The sequence below is a fragment of the Rana temporaria genome, chromosome 1 (genome assembly GCF_905171775.1).
Source record: "Rana temporaria chromosome 1, aRanTem1.1, whole genome shotgun sequence".
NCBI classification, from domain to species: domain Eukaryota; kingdom Metazoa; phylum Chordata; class Amphibia; order Anura; family Ranidae; genus Rana; species Rana temporaria.
The window spans coordinates 333,982,542-333,999,816 of NC_053489.1; the positions used below are offsets into that span (position 1 = coordinate 333,982,542).

The 17,275-nt window shown below is 46.5% G+C and overlaps 1 protein-coding gene across 2 annotated transcripts in view; it reads left to right on the forward strand.

Annotated features, from left to right (window-relative positions):
* Positions 1 to 4,103, forward strand: part of LOC120946215 (stimulated by retinoic acid gene 6 protein-like) — a 93,109-nt gene extending 89,006 nt beyond the window's left edge. For both annotated transcript variants that reach the window (XM_040361040.1, XM_040361041.1), the window contains one exon: positions 3,670 to 4,103. In XM_040361040.1, the coding sequence (XP_040216974.1) occupies positions 3,670 to 3,911 (242 nt within the window). In that variant the 3' untranslated portion in view covers positions 3,912 to 4,103. The remainder of the gene's footprint in view (positions 1 to 3,669) is intronic.
* The last annotated feature ends 13,172 nt before the right edge of the window (positions 4,104 to 17,275 follow it).

The window sequence follows — 17,275 nt, forward strand, 5'->3', positions numbered from 1 at the left end:
CTGATCAACGTTGTTTGTTAAGCATTGTGTGTTTGGGTTCCTGCTTGCTGTGTGCTACGTTTATCTCTGTGTACCGATCTTGGCTTGTCCCTGACTATTCCTGTTTGCTTGTGACCCTGACCTTTGGCCTGTCCTTTGTTTATCCTGTCTGCTTGTCGCCCTGACCTTGGCTTACCCATCACTATCTCTTGTATCCTAAGTGGCTGCTTCCCCTCTCTCCTCTATGCCCTACAGAGCGTGAGCTAGGGGACTCTGGGGGCCGCGACCTGGATTCAGTTGCAGCTAAGGCCATCCTTCCCACTAGAGGCTCTGGTGAATACCTGCTGGATCTTAGACTCTGCGCCCCAGGGAATATTAGGCTCAAGCTTCCTGTGGGATCCCTGTTTGTGCTCCAGTGTTCCTGCCTCCCATATCCTCTGTGTTCCATCCGCAGCAGTCTGCCATAGGGTTCACTACCCTGTGGTGCACTCCTGACTCCAATGGGGTGCATCTGTCTTCTGGCCACAGGTGACCTGACACTGCTGAACTGGCCGAGATTCGAACAATGTATGGATAGGCTGCATGTGCCAAATTGATTGACCAATCAACTTGGGTACAACAAGCCTGCCGGATTTTACATATGCCTGTCTTATTCACACAAGATGAGAACCTCGGCCGCTTTGGACAAAGCGCCGGACTTTTTAAGTTAAGAAGTGGGTGATTGGTTGCTACGCAGCGGGGCGGTCCCAGCAATCAATCACTCACTTTTAACATGAAAAGTTGTGTGAATAAGGTAATGCTCTGTGGGGAGGGGGGAGTGCTGTGCTGTTATGAGGACAGGAGTCTACTATCGAGGGGGGTCTGTGATGGAGAACCAGTCTGTGATGGGAACAAGTCTGTGAGGGGGGGGTCAGTCTGTGATGGGGGGTCAGTCTGTGATGGGGGACACCTAAACATTTTTAACCTTATTGCAAGGAATGCATTAGGGTAAAAAATGTTAAGGCTTTGCAACCACTTAAGGTTCCTCCAGAGGTTGCTAGGAGTTCTTTGACTATTCACTAATACTGTATAAAGGACATTCCTCCTCCAACTGGGCTCTTGTCATACTGACTATAAATAAAGGGTCCCTTCTCTGCTGGCTTCCATTGTCAGGGAGGTCCTCCTACACTGACATGCAGGAGTGCATTATTCCACTGACCACCTGTCCACCGATGTGCAAGGTCCTTGTTCAATAATCACAAAGGTTGCCCTGGTGTTCTGCCACTGGGCCCGGAGGGAAGGGCCTTGGCCTTGCCTCTTGCTCTGGGGCCCTGAAGGTTCTAGTTACGCCCTGGTCTGATTTATATACTTACATATAAAATGCACTATTTATCTCTCCAAAAAATTTCTACGGTGCTAAACCTCTTATATGAATTCTAAATTGCTTCATTTGTAAAATTTCAAAAGCCAGTATAAAGAAATAGTTGTGTTAAACAAAAACCACTTGCAGGTTTAACTAACCATATTTTAGCTATATAAGTTCACTCATAGTATTATGTATGCTTTTCTATATTTTATTCAAGACTAATGCCGCGTACACACGACCGTTTTTCATGACGTGAAAAATGCAATTTTTTTATGTCATTAAAAATGATCGTGTGTAAGCTTTAACGTGCATGCTCAGAAGCAAGTTATGAGACGGGAGCGCTCGTTTTGGTAAAACTAGCATTTGTAATGGAGATAGCACATTCGTCACGCTGTAACAGACTGAAAAGCACGAAGACTGAAAAGCGCGAATCGTCTCTCACCAAACTTTTACTAACACAAAATCAGCAAAAGCGCCATCTGAATGGAACTTCTCCTTTATATTGCTGTCGTACGTGTTGTACGTCACCGCGCTTTACTCAAGCATTTTTTTTTCACGATCGTGTGTATGCAAGGCATGCTTGACAAGAATCACGTCGAGAAAAATTTTGTTTTTTCTAGGACAAGAAAAACGGCCGTGTGTACGCGGCATTAGTCTACCCAAAAATGATATGTGTCTGTGTCCGTGCAGCCGCTGCGTCTGTATCCACTTCCATGGGCTTCCTGTGCGCAGCTCCGAGGTGGATGCATGCTCAGAAGCATTGAAATTCATTTTTCTCGGCTCGTCGTAGTGTTTTACGTCACCGCGTTTTGGATGGTCAGAATTTAGTCTGACAGTGTGTAGGCAAGACTGATGGAAGTCAGATTTATCAGAATTCCATCGGATTTTATTCCATCGGAAATTCCGATTGTGTGTACGTGGCTTTAGTCTGCAGTGTATGTGGTCAGGTAGTTGAAAGGCCTCTGACACTGCAGCTAAAAGGGCAGGTTCAGAAAAAGGGAAACTAGCAAAGTATGACAGACATAAAACTGTCATAATTAAGTCTGAACAGTTAAAGACTTAATTATAATATTTATGCTTAATGTGATGCAGTTCTCTGTAAAAGAAGTAAAGTTGTGCTCATAAGTTTACATACCCTGGCAGAATTTATGATTTCTTGGCCATTTTTCAGGGAATATGAATGATAATGCAAAAACGTTTCTTTCACTTATGGTTAGTGTTTGGCTAAAGCCATTTATTATCAATCAACTGTGTTTACTCTTTTTAAATCATAATGACAACAGAAACTACCCAAATGACCCTGATCAAAAGTTTACATACCCTGGTGATTTTGGCCTGATAACATGCACACAAGTTGACACAAAGGGGTTTGAATGGCTATTAGAGGTAATAATTTTCACCTGTGATCTGTTTGCTTGTAATTAGTGTGTGTGTATAAAAGGTCAATGAGTTTCTGGACTCCTGACAGACTCTTGCATCTTTCATCCAGTGCTGCACTGATGTTTCTGGATTATGAGTCATGGGGAAAGCAAAAGAATTGTCAAAGGATCTGCGGGAAAGGGTAGTTGAGCTGTATAAAACAGGAAAGGCATATAAAAAATATCCAAGGAATTGAGAATGCCAATCAACAGTGTTTAAAATCTAATCAAGAAGTGGGAAAATAAGGGTTCTGTTTAAACCAAACCACGGTCAGATAGACCAACTAATTTTCAGCCACAACTGCCAGAAAAATTGTTTGGGATGCAAAGAAAAACACACAAATAACTTTAAATGAAATACAGGACTCTCTGAAAACATGCAGTGTGGCTGTTTAAAGATGCACAATAAGGAGGCACTTGAAGAAAGATGGGTTGCATGGTTGAGTCACCAGAAGAAAGCCATTACTACGCAAATGTCACAAAGTATCCCTCTTACAATACATTGAGCCACTCTGGGGAGATCTCAAATGTGCAGTTCATGCAAGATAGCCCAAGAATTTACAGGAACTGGAGGCTTTTTGCCAAGAGGAATGGGCAGCTTTACCATCTGAGAAGATAAAGAGCCTCATCCACAAATACTTCAAGCTGTCATTGATGTTAAAGGGGGCAATACATGGTATTGAGAACTGGGGTATGTAAACTTTTGATCAGGGTAATTTGGCTAGTTTCTATTGTCATTATGATTTAAAAAGAGTAAACCAACACATGTATCATAAAAAGCAATGCTTTCAATTAGGCTGTTCAGATCTCTGCAATGCGTTGCAGTTTAAAAAATTAGGCATGTCTTTTTTTTTTGTGTGCATTTTCATGTTTGCCAAATATAATAATTTGTCCTGTCTATTCAATATGTTAACCATTTCTTTATAGGACCTCGCACATCAGTTAAAGCTAGAACAAGATGGCTTCTATTTTACACCCTTTTGAAAAATCCCAGACTTATAATACAAAGGAAACTAAAAGAAATGTGTGACACAGACATGGACAATACTATGATACAATCCAGAATTATCCAGGCTTCTTTAATGGAGGTTGAAATAAGAAGTACCCAAGAAAAGCCAATTGATCTAAATAATGTGCAAATCAGGGAAAGACATTTAATACTTGAGTAGGATCTACCATAAAATAAAATAAGTATTTAACATAACTTTGTAGAATTTGTTATATGTGATGAAGTATAATGTATATACAGCTGTATTACAGGAGTGATAACACAGATGTCAATAAATATATTCTACAACTCAGGCACAGACGCTGCACTACACTGTATGAACATATTTACCATATTAAACGACTTTTGAGGATCAGAATAGCAGAGCATGTTCATAATATTTCAGTTGGTTTTAAAGATCATAATGTGTCTTCATTTTAAATGACATCACAATCAGGACCCCTCTGTTTTAAAATTCTGCGGTAGAGACCATATTAAACCTGCATGGAGGGTTTCCAATTTGGTGAGAGAGCTCTCAAAAAGAGAGACCCAATGGATTTTTCTGGTAGATACCCTTGTGCCTAAGGGGTTAAACATAGAGCTAGACATAAACTGCTTTATAAGTGACTACTAAACATATGTAGTTACACACTTCGGGGTTATGTGTATGGACTTTGTGTCTGGTAGTTTGGATGACAGTTTTTTCCATTGGAAAGCAGGAGGTTGAGTGTCCCTTTAATAATGACCTTCTTCATTTCTGACGTGGTGCTTGCAAAATTATTATTACACTTTTTTAATAATGTTTTTTACTGATGTCATGTGCCATCATTCGAATTTTTTTTTTTTTTTTTCATTTAAAATGGATTCTTGAATGTTTTTAATGTAAATCATGCCAGTTTTCCGTACAGATTATGTACTATATATGGGGGAATAATGCAATGATCTATTATAAATATTGGTTGTTTATGCATTCCTGTATAAATGTTGAGATTCAACACAAACTAGGATTGTAATTGTCTATGGTTTAGTGTCGGTAGTTGCCAATTGGGTATTAAGTGATTGATAACCTATGGTTAACACTCTGCCACCTCCACCGTGCACCTATTAATGTGGCAGCTTGAGGCTTATAAAGAGTTAATCTCAATTACAAAATTTTCAAATAAATTCCAGGATCCCGCGCCGTAAGACCACACCCTCAGACAAAGTCGTAAGACCACGCCCTCAGACAAAGTCGTAATGACGAAACGCATCAGTGCGTGATCTTACGGCGACAGGAAGAGACGTAGCTGACGCTATGCATTCCACAGACTTAGTTAGGAAACCGGAAGGAGGAAGTGCAGAGCAGTGAGTTTTTGGAGATCGTTCCTGCAGCACCTCCGGCATCTCCGGCCCCTCAGTAAGAGTGAGTGATAGACTTTTATACCGACATTAAGCTATAAGATCAACTTGGAACCAAAGCATGTGAAAATATTATACAATATTGAATTTTAATCGGAGGAACACAATAAAAGGTTAAACGGAACTGTACTATGTGGAGTCATTCTTCCCATGTTCCCGGATTCCTGAGACTTTCCAGTGTGGCTTTGGTTGAGAATATGGCAAGATACTGATGATGATTGAGGCCTGATAACCGCATCATTCTGGTGAGTTAAACCCCAGTGGGGTGTGTGGATCATGGTGTGGAGGAATTTGGTGAAATGTGCACTCGTCAACAGACCACCATCTATATCAACTACGGACTGTTTTCTCATCACATTGCGCTGAGATAAGAGAAAGTAGGTACTGCCATTAATTTGTCTTCCTTTTTGAACATATTTACCAGTTGATGTTTTGGAGCACTGACCATGGCAAAAAAAGAGGATGGGATTTTCAGGATATCTGAAGCCTCTGCACATTGGAAGCTTCGTATCAAGGACATAACGTTAGCCATAGAGGATTATGCAACTCCAATGGGACCCAGCATTGTCTGACTGCATAGTGTTACACAGGATAAATGTAACAGGTTCCTCTATCCAGGCAATGCAATCTTCTGCTCCAACTACTGTATAGTAACTTAGGTTAGTAAGTTTCATAATTTGCTATCAATAGGTTGAGGTTCTTCCCAATCCTTCACTGGCTCCCCATGGTCAAACTCCCTGTCCCTGATGTGAAACATCACCATTCCCAAATAGTTTATACTGCACTGGGACACTACATTGACACTATAATTATTATAATTATATAAAAATAAAAATTTTCAAATTCAAATTTCAATTTTTCATGAAATAGTTTCTCTTTGCCATGATTGTGATTCCTACTTAACCAGACTGAGAGACCATTTAAAGGCTCAGGAACCCTTTGCAAGTGTTATGGCTTAATTAGCTGATTAGAGTGGGACACTGTGAGCCTAGAATATTGCACCTTTTCACAATATTCAAATTTTCTGAGATTGTGGATTTGTGGATACAATGCATAGAGGGGACAATATATATGGACTGCAGTGCAAATCTGCAAAATGCAAAAAGCACTAAAAATGCATAGGTGTGAATCAGGCCTTACATCAGGGTCCCCATCAGACATCAACAAGGATCAAGAGTAAAATTTGCAGTGTTTCAACCTGCCCATTAGCAGAGATTCAAACCGTGTATTGTCAGGGAAATAGGCGCATCCCTGTGCGTAATGGTGCAGGGTTGGCAAACCTGCATAGGCAAAGGCACTGTCAGGGAACCAACAGCAGGAGAAGGACTTTAGGACCTAGCATCCCTGTCAGGAGAAGGACATTAGGACCCAGTATCTCTACCAGCAGGTCACATGGGCCTATATAAAGGAAGTCTGCTAGTGTCTGCATTTGCTAGTTGATCTTCAGCTCCTGTGTACCGACCCGGCTTGTTCTGACCCACTCTTCCTGATCCTTTGGCTCGACCCTTGGCTTGCATCTGACCTCCTTCTGTCTGCTCCCTGCATCTGACCCCAGCTTGTTTATTGGACTCTGTTTATCCTGCTCCCTGTACTAAGACTCGGCTCACCCCTGGTCATTCTGATTACGGACTGTCTTCTTGTGAATGATCCTCGGCCTGGCTCCCGGCTCAGCTTCCAGTTGCTCCACTGGTCTCTGTCTCCTGGACCGCCCAAGCACGTCTGCCTTCAGCAACCAGGCACCCGTGCTTCTGTGGGCACCACACCTGCTGTGTCACCTTCAGTGGTGTGCTGCACTCGGCCACAAGGGGAGCCCTCCCAGCATCTCAGCTTCCTACCAAGTTCCTGACAGTATCAACCAGCCATATCAGAGGCCGACGGAGGTGTCTCCCCGCTGGAAGCCGCCAGCCTACAGATCACGGCCCTCACCAAGGCCATCCAAGAACTCCAGAAAGAGTACCGCCAACTAGAGTGCCGATTGCAGCACCTGCCTGTGACACCTTCTCCCGCAGGTCAAGGGTCACCTTTAACTAGTTCCTTGGTTACCACTCCTGCTGTGATTATGCCCCCTCCGGAACCACGAGTGCCAACTCCTGAACGCTTCACCGGTGATCGGAAGAAATTCAGATCCTTTAAAAATGCATGTTACCTGTACCTGGCTCTGCAACCACAGACTTTTACCTCTGAAACAGTGAAAATGGGATTCATTATTTCCTTGCTAAATGATGAACCCCAAGTATGGGCTCATGGCTTACTAGAGTAGGAGAGTCCCCACATCAATTCTGTGGACCAGTTCTTTGAATTAATGGCCCAGTTATATGACGATCCCCTGCTGAAGCTGCTCTACATGCCTTACGGTAGGGTCAGCGCCCTGCGGAAGATTACACAGTGGAATTCCATACCTGGTCCTCAGACTCAAGATGGAACGAGGCAGTGTTACGTTATCAGTATCGGCTGGGACTGTCTGAATCCCTCAAGGATGAACTTTCTAGATCAAGACCCCTTCAACCCTAGAGGGTCTCACCCTACTGACTATTCAACTCGACAGACGCTTACGATAGCGCCGGTCTGAACGCATCAAAACCCCCCAACTGCTCGAAGCTCCGCCCACATCTAGTTCTATGCAGCTTGGCCTGGCCCATCCAGCATTAACCTCAGGGGAGAGACTTCATCGCCGACAGGCGAACCTTTGCTTCTACTGCGGGGGAACCGGTCATTATAAAACCTTTTGCCCCATAAGACCCAGGAAATCGTTCCTCCGCACCCCGGTCAACTGTCAGGTATCCAGGTCCTCTTTAATTTACATCACTCTTCCTGTCACATTACTGATAGCAGGAAAAGAAGTTCACCTCTAAGCAATACTGGATTCCGGGGCATGTAGTTGCTTTTTGGATCTGACACTGGCAAAGAGACACTCCACCACAAGAGTCAAAGACTGACTGTCCACCTGGCTGACGGCTCAATGCCCAGTTCCGGGCATGTCACCCAGGAAACGGACCCTATCTTTACCTCCATCAATTCTGGTCACCAGGAATTTCTGACTTTTGATTTCCTGAGCTCTCCTATATTCCCTGTCATCTTGGGAACTCCATGGCTACAGGCGCACAAAACTCAGATTGGCTGGTCCAAAAGGGACGTTTTCTTCACCTCCCCCTACTGCCAGCAGCATTGTCTTGTTCCTGAAACCAAGGACTTTCCCAGTTGCATGTCTGTTCTACCCACACCCAGTGTGGATCCCAATATACCAGCAGCCTATCAGGAGTTCCAGGATGTATTCGACAAGAACAAAGCAGATACTCTACCCCCGCATCGTCCCTACGATTGCCCCATCGAGTTGTTGTCGGGGGCTGAGATTCCTTTTGGCCGTATTTTTCCCCTCTCTGAGACTGAACTTGAAACTTTGAGACAGTATATTGATGAAAACCTTGAAAAGGGATTTATCCGCCCTTCCTCCTCTCCTGCCGGTGCCGGCATTTTCTTTGTTGAGAAGAAGGATAAAACATTGAGGCCATGTGTGGATTACAAGAAATTGAATAGAATTACTCTTAAAAATCGCTACCCTCTTCCCCTCATCCCAAAACTCTTCCAGAGGTTCCGTACAGCTCATGTCTTCACTAAACTAGACCTACGTGGAGCTTACAATCTTGTCCGCATCCAGGAGGGGGACGAGTGGAAAACAGCGTTCAGAACGAGGTTCGGACATTTTGAATATTTAGTAATGCCATTTGGATTATGCAACGCCCCAGCCACAATCCAACATTTCATAAACTTCATCTGTCATACTTGCCTCCACTGTGCAGTTCATTTTGGGTCCCTCTGCGCCTCTCGTGGCTCCTCATCAGATAACCTCCCTAGGAGAAGTGCTCTCCCGGGGGGTTACCTTGCGGGCATGCTCCCATGTCCAGCATTCGGCGTCCATAGCCATAATACTGCAGCTGCTGACTTTTGATATATGGACACTTACCTGTCCTGGGCGCCTGGGATGTCGGCACCCGAAGCCGATCTCTCCCTCGCCTCTTGGGTACTGCCGTCGCCATCTTCGGTAAGGGAATCAGGAAGTGAAGCCTTGCGTCTTCACTTCCTGGTTCCCTACTGCGCATGCGCGATTCCACTGGTCCCTGCTGTCTTCTGGGACCTGCGTGTCTCCCAGAAGACAGCGGGGGGAAGGAGTAGGTGCCGGACGTGGCATAGATCACCACAGTCATCGTGGTGATCTATGCCCGAAAGTGGGATCTTTCTGGCTGCAGAAAGATGCACGGATCTAGCACACAGGTGATCAGCACCCTCCTCACTCATCAGATATATGCAGCCAATATAACATCTGGGACCCAGCAAGGTGACAGCAGGGAACAGAAAACACAGGGCAGCGCTGGAGGTGGTGGCACGCCATCCTGGTGATTAATCACAGGCAAATTAGATGGCCACAAGGCCCCTGTGAGTGCGAGGCCTTAGGCGACCGCCTAATTAAAGAGCTGCCTCTGACTGTAAGCCAGACCTTCAGAGCGCATGTGCCGATGACATCACTGGCTGCATGCATTATGAATATTTCTAAACTGTACAAGTTTAGGCAGGGGTCAAGTCCTGGGGAAAAAAGTGTGGGAACTTCCACCCAAGATCCACTCCCCCACCAAAAAAAAAAAAAAATGATATGCTCATATGCATAATTACTAAAACGCATGTTTTTTTTTTGTTTTTTCGATCCACTGTACCTTAGTAATCCTTTATGTTACTGGCCGCTTCCTGTATATGGATTCATCGGGTAGTGTGCGGGTATTCCGTCACTTCCTCGGTGCCACATCGAGGAAGTGAAGGAATACCTGCACACTACCCAATTAATCCATATACAGGAATCGGCCAGTAACATAAAGGATTACTAAGGTTCGCCTGCCCCTGACAGTGACTCGAGCTGGGCATCGTGAAGGATCGGCTCGGGCTGCTCTAGTCCTGCAAAAGGAACTGCGTTCCTGCTGTGAAAAAAGCTCAGGGACTCCGTTCCCACACGTTCCCGCAGGACTTGAGCCCTGAGTTTAGGAGATATGCACAGTACCTATAGCAAGGCTTACCTGTAGGTTCAAACAGAGTTTGCAACCACATTAACTCTTGTACTGATGTCCTCATGTGCCTTAGTGACTGACCAGAGCTGTAAACTAGGTGTGCTGATTACTTGGGTTACCCCTTTAGTAACCAGGGAAAAGCAAAATTTGAAAAGCTTTACTTGATGAATAAATTGACATGATGACGACAATCAGCAGTCCAAGATAAAGTGCAAACATTACCTAACATCCCCAGTTGCTATTACTACAGGCTTGTAAACCCTAGCTGTTCAAGCAAGAGTCCAATACTGGTTGAGTCCATGTCTGGAGTCTAGCTCTGGTTTCAGCAGGACATAGGCAATTAAGACCCCAGTAACAGCATCAGTCAAGTTATGGGAGTTGCAGTTAACCCCTAACTTCCTGCTGGGGTAGTAGCAGTAACCTCTATCTGCCTACAAACAGATCAGTATAGCATGTTGTATTTAACTGAATGTAGCGCCCCCTTACTTTCAGTATGGGCACTACGCTAAAGTTAGTGGGGAATGGGAGAGTTATTTTGCTCCCATTTGCAATTTGCTAAATTGGAACTTCTGTCGTTCCAGAAATGTCCACTGGGTCAGTCTGTGCTCCAGGGATGCGGTGCCATCCCTGGCCGGCCGCCAGACTCATGATAGGGGTCTGTCCGGGGGCACTTCACCCACTCTGGCTAGAGTGGCGACGAACCACAATCTGATACTACTGAGAGCAGGACTGCTCGGTTCATATCCAGGCCTGACACTGCAAGGTTTCTCTTTTCCTTCATCAGCCTTTTCTTTCCCATTTGATGTGGATGTTGGCCGTGTTGGCCTGGAAATAAAGCATTGAAAACCCTTTATTCACTGTCTGGACCTTCGCTCACTGCTCTGTTTCTCCAAATGCAACCCTAGACTGCATCAAGGTAACTTAAAACGCAGATCCCAAAAACAAATCAGCGGCTCCTCCGGGGGTAGCGCTACATGAAGAAGACATAAAGTAATGAAATAAGATTGGGCATTACAACATAGCTCCCAATTGTCCCTGATTTCGAGGGACTGTCCCTGATTTGGAAAAAAGTTTTGGTCTGATCTATATAGCCACGGTGAACTGAGCGGGATGTGGGAGTGGGTACCTGTCAAAACAAGGTACCCGTTACCCCCTCCAAAAGGTTTCAAAGGTGGCAATGGAGGGGGTGGGGGGGAGGCAGATTAAGGGAAAAGTTTTTTTTACCTTAATGCATCCTATGCATTAAAGCGGAGGTTCACCCGTATATATGACTTTTTCCCCTTAGATTCCTGCTCGTTTTGTATAGGGGAATCGGCTAGTTGTTTTAAAATATGAGCCGTACTTACCGTTTACGAGATGCATCTTCTCCGTCGCTTCCGGGTATGGGCTGCGGGACTGGGCGTTCCTATGTTGATTGACAGTCTTCCGAGAGGCTTCCGACGGTTGCATCCATCGCGTCACGATTTTCCGAAAGAAGCCGAACGTCGGTGCGCAGGCGCAGTATAGAGCCGCACTGACGTTCGGCTTCTTTCGGCTAATAGTGACGCGATAGATGCGACCGTCGGAAGCCTCTCGGAAGACTGTCAATCAAGAAGGAACGCCCGTTCCCGAAGACCCATACCCGGAAGCGACGGAGAAGATGCATCTCGAAAACGGTAAGTACGGCTCATATTTTAAAACAACTAGCCGATTCCCCTAGACAAAACGAGCAGGAATCTAAGGGGAAAAGATCAAAAAATAAATAAATGGGTGAACTCCCGCTTTAAGGTAAAAAAACATCTGACAGCACAGGCCCCCCCCCCCCAGCCCCCGTTTTACTTACCTCACCGTTCGAAAGTCCCGGGCGCTTGCTTGTCATCCTGTTTGGTTCCCAGCCTGGCCGTTGATTGGCTAGGCTGGGCGGATTGATAGCAGCACAGCCATTGGCTGGCGCTGCTGTCAATCACAGCGGATGACGCGGTGCACCGGGGGGCGGGGCCGAGTGATACAGTCGGTGGCTATGGCCGCCGCTGTATCACGGGAGCGCGCTCGCAAAAGCTTTCCACCATGCGAGCTCGCTCGCATGAAGGTAGAAAGCTTTTGCGAGGAGGAGCCGAGACAGCCGCCGAGGGACCCCAGAAGACAGGATTCGGGGCCACTCTGTGCAAAACGAGCTGCACAGTGGATTTAAAAAAAAAAGAATTCTGCCTTTAGTGTTTCTTTAACTGATTGAACTTATTCTCTGATCTACACATTTGATGCGGATGCCGGTTTTCTATCAGATTACCGCTACCCATCAGATCGTGTAACAGAAGTGACGTTCCGACCAAAAAATACTTATTGCACATGCGCTATGCGTTCCAACATGCATTCCATGGCGCTATGCGTTCCAAACACTTCTTGATCTGACTAGTAGTGGTAATCTGATAGAACACCCATGTGGACATCTTACTACACCCAGCTACGTCTTGAACTTCAGAGTAATTTTAGCAATAATGGGGCAGATCCACAAAGAAAGTATGCCGGCATATCTACTGATACGCCGGCGTACTTTCAAATTTCCCGCGTCGTATCTTTGTTTTGAATCCTCAAAACAAGATACGACGGCATCCATCGGCGGATCCAGGGGGGGGGGCAACAGGACAATTGCCCCCCCCCCCCCCCGAGACAATCATGTCACATTGGCTTTTTTTTATCATTTTTTTAAAACTGCTTTGCGGTGCCTGCAGCTGCCGCTGCCGAGTCTCTCACTCTCTCTCATCACCAGGGCTGGACTGGCCCAGCCCGGTAGGCTGCCTGTCCTGAGGCTGCTTTGAGCTGTAGCTGACTGCAGTGCTCCCCCTCTCTCCTGCATGTATGACACCGGGCATCTCTCGCTGTGTGTGAGAGCTGGGTCTGTGTTCGGCTGTGCTGCCTGTGCTAGACCTGCTTGTGTGATAGTAGATGGAACACTGATTGAATCAGTGTTTTGTCTATCACACAAGCCCGTCTAGGGGGGGACCATGCTAGAGCACACTGCCCTGCCGAAAACAGACCTACAGCTCCTGTTTGTTCCATGACACACGTCGGGAGAGGAGATACCTGCTGTGTGTGATGGAGGCAATGCCATGGTGAGTGCCATGCACAGTGGGGCTTCATTCATATACAAAAGTGGGGCTGCATTAATATACAAAGTGGGGCTGCATTAATATACAAAAGTGGGGCTGCATTAATATACAAAAGTGGGACTGCATTTATATACAAAAGTGGGACTGCATTTATATACAAAAGTGGGACTGCATTCATATACAAAAGTGGGGCTGCATTTATATACAAAAGTGGGGCTGCATTTATATACAAAAGTGGGGCTGCATTTATATACAAAAGTGGGTATGCATTCATATGTACAGTGAGGCTGCAATGATGGGCACTGATGAGGCTGCATTGATCTCTTGTACCATGTCTTCAGTCTCTGACCATCTCTTGTACCATGTCTCCAGTCTCTGACCATCCCTTGTACCATGACCATCCCTTGTACCACGTCTGCAGTCTCTGACTATCCCTTGTACCATGTCTGCAGTCTCTGACCATCTCTTGTACCATGTCTGCAGTCTCTGACCATCTCTTGTACCATGTCTGCAGTCTCTGACCATCCCTTGTACCATGTCTGCAGTCTCTGACCATCCCTTGTACCATGTCTGCAGTCTCTGACCATCCCTTGTACCATGTCTGCAGTCTCTGACCATCCCTTGTACCATGTCTGCAGTCTCTGACCATCCCTTGTACCATGTCTGCAGTCTCTGACCATCCCTTGTACCATGTCTGCAGTCTCTGACCATCCCTTGTACCATGTCTGCAGTCTCTGACCATCTCTTGTACCATGTCTGCAGTCTCTGACCATCTCTTGTACCATGTCTACAGTCTCTGACCATCTCTTGTACCATGTCTGCAGTCTCTGACCATCTCTTGTACCATGTCTACAGTCTCTGACCATCTCTTGTACCATGTCTGCAGTCTCTGACCATCCCTTGTACCACATCTGCAGTCTCTGACCATCTCTTGTACCATGTCTACAGTCTCTGACCATCTCCTGTATCATGTCTGCATTTTCTGACCATCTCTTGTACCACGTCTGCAGTCTCTGACCATCTCTTGTACCACGTCTGCAGTCTCTGACCATCTCTTGTACCATGTCTGCAGTCCCTGACAATCGTCTACAAACTATGGGATAGATTTATGGCATTTATATTTAAATATTTTTTACTAGTAATGGCGGTGATCATTGATTTTTTAGCGGTAGTGCAACATTGCAGCGGACACACCGGACACCTAATTGAGTTCTGTAAGCAACACCTTATTTTCTGGCAGTGCCCCTCCCGAGACTAGACTCTGGATCCGCCCTTGACGGCATCTGGGTTAGATCCGACAGGCGTACGTCTTTGTACGCCTTCGGATCTTAGATGCAATTCTTCGGCGTCCGCTGGGTGGCGTTCCCATCGTATTCCGCGTCAAGTATACAAATTAGCTATTTCCGACGATCCACGAACGTGCGAGCGGCCATCGCATTCTTTTACGTCGTTTCCGTTCGGCTTTTTTCGGCGTATAGTTAAAGCTGCTATTTGGTGGCGTACGCAATGTTAAGTATGGCCGTCGTTCCCGCGTCAAATTTGAAAATATTTTATTTTGTTTGCGTAAGTCGTCTGTGAATGGGGCTGGACGTAATTTACATCCACGTTAAAACAGTGACGTCCTTGCGACGTCATTTAGCGCAATGCACGCCGGGAAATTTAGGGACAGGGCTTGCGCAGTTCGTTCGGCGCGGGTACGCGCTTCATTTAAATGAAACACGCCCCCTACTCGCCGGTTTGAATTACGCGCCCTTACGCCGCGAGAGATACACTACGCCGCCGTAACTTACGGCGCAAATTCTTTCTGGATTCAAAGCTTTGAAAAGTAAGTTACAGCAGCGTAGCGTATTTCACATACGCTGTGCCCATGCAATTGTACGTGAATCTGCCCCAATGTAAGCATATGTAGCACTATCCCCCCGCAGGAGCTGCTGGTTATATTTTGGGTGGCACGTTACCTCTATATTCTCGCTGTCCGGGGTGAAAGGAGAATCCAAAGAATTTCAGTGTCCACACACAATGTAATTCTTTTCTCTTTGGGTTTATTTGGAAGAACTTTAGTAGAAAAGAGGAGTAAGGGGTGGAAGGGTAGGTAGGTTCAGCATAGTTGCCAACATTTGAAAAAAATTTCCAGGGACACTTTGCAGCACGGCTATTAATTAATTACCACACTCACTTCCCCGAAGCTCCACCCACTCATAATCTTCGCCTACTTATCAGATTATAGGGTCTACTCAATAAAGAGAGAATTACAGGAAATATATGTAGTATATATTTTTGTGATTAAATAAAATTTCTAATCATAAGGAGTTAATCACAAAAGTCCCCCTTTATATCAGAGTCAACCGTGTTCTTCTTTAGATTTGAATCCACAGAGTTCCCAATTACATTTGAATGCACAGGGTTCTGCTCTGCAGAAGAGAAGTGCAGAGGGTATGATGGGGCAGTATGTACAGGAGAGGAGGAGTGCAGAGGGTATGATGGGGCAGTATGTACAGGAGAGGAGGAGTGCAGAGGGTATGATGGGGCAGTATGTACAGGAGAGGAGGAGTGCAGAGGGTATGATGGGGCGGTATGTACAGGAGAGGAGGAGTGCAGAGGGTATGATGGGGCGGTATGTACAGGAGAGGAGGAGTGCAGAGGGTATGATGGGGCGGTATGTACAGGAGAGGAGGAGTGCAGAGGGTATGATGGGGCGGTATGTACAGCAGGAGAGGAGGAGTGCAGATGGTATGATGGGGCGGTATGTACAGGAGAGGAGGAGTGCAGAGGGTATGATGGGGCGGTATGTACAGGAGAGGAGGAGTGCAGAGGGTATGATGGGGCGGTATGTACAGGAGAGGAGGAGTGCAGAGGGTATGATGGGGCGGTATGTACAGCAGGAGAGGAGGAGTGCAGATGGTATGATGGGGCGGTATGTACAGGAGAGGAGGAGTGCAGAGGGTATGATGGGGCGGTATGTACAGGAGAGGAGGAGTGCAGAGGGTATGATGGGGCGGTATGTACAGGAGAGGAGGAGTGCAGAGGGTATGATGGGGCGGTATGTACAGGAGAGGAGGAGTGCAGAGGGTATGATGGGGCGGTATGTACAGGAGAGGAGGAGTGCAGAGGGTATGATGGGGCGGTATGTACAGAAGAGGAGGAGTGCAGAGGGTATGATGGGGCGGTATGTGCAGAAGAGGAGGAGTGCAGAGGGTATGATGGGGCAGTATGTACAGGAGAGGAGGAGTGCAGAGGGTATGATGGGGCGGTATGTACAGGAGAGGAGGAGTGCAGAGGGTATGATGGGGCGGTATGTACAGGAGAGGAGGAGTGCAGAGGGTATGATGGGGCGGTATGTACAGAAGAGGAGGAGTGCAGAGGGTATGATGGGGCGGTATGTGCAGAAGAGGAGGAGTGCAGAGGGTATGATGGGGCGGTATGTACAGGAGAGGAGGAGTGCAGAGGGTATGATGGGGCAGTATGTACAGGAGAGGAGGAGTGCAGAGGGTATGATTGGGCAGTATGTACAGGAGAGGAGGAGTGCAGAGGGTATGATGGGGCAGTATGTACAGGAGAGGAGGAGTGCAGAGGGTATGATGGGGCAGTATGTACAGGAGAGGAGGAGTGCAGAGGGTATGATGGGGCAGTATGTACAGGAGAGGAGGAGTGCAGAGGGTATGATGGGGCAGTATGTACAGGAGAGGAGGAGTGCAGAGGGTATGATGGGGCAGTATGTACAGGAGGGGAGGAGTGCAGAGGGTATGCTGGGGCAGTATGTACAGGAGGGGAGGAGTGCAGAGGGTATGCTGGGGCAGTATGTACAGGAGAGGAGTGCAGAGGGTATGATGGGGCAGTATGTACAGGAGAGGAGTGCAGAGGGTATGCTGGGGCAGTATGTACAGGAGAGGAGTGCAGAGGGTATGATGGGGGCAGTATGTACAGGAGAGAAGTGCAGAGGGTATGATGGGCGCAGTTAGTACGGGAGAGGAGTGCGGAAGGTATGATGGGCGCAGTTAGTACGGGAGAGG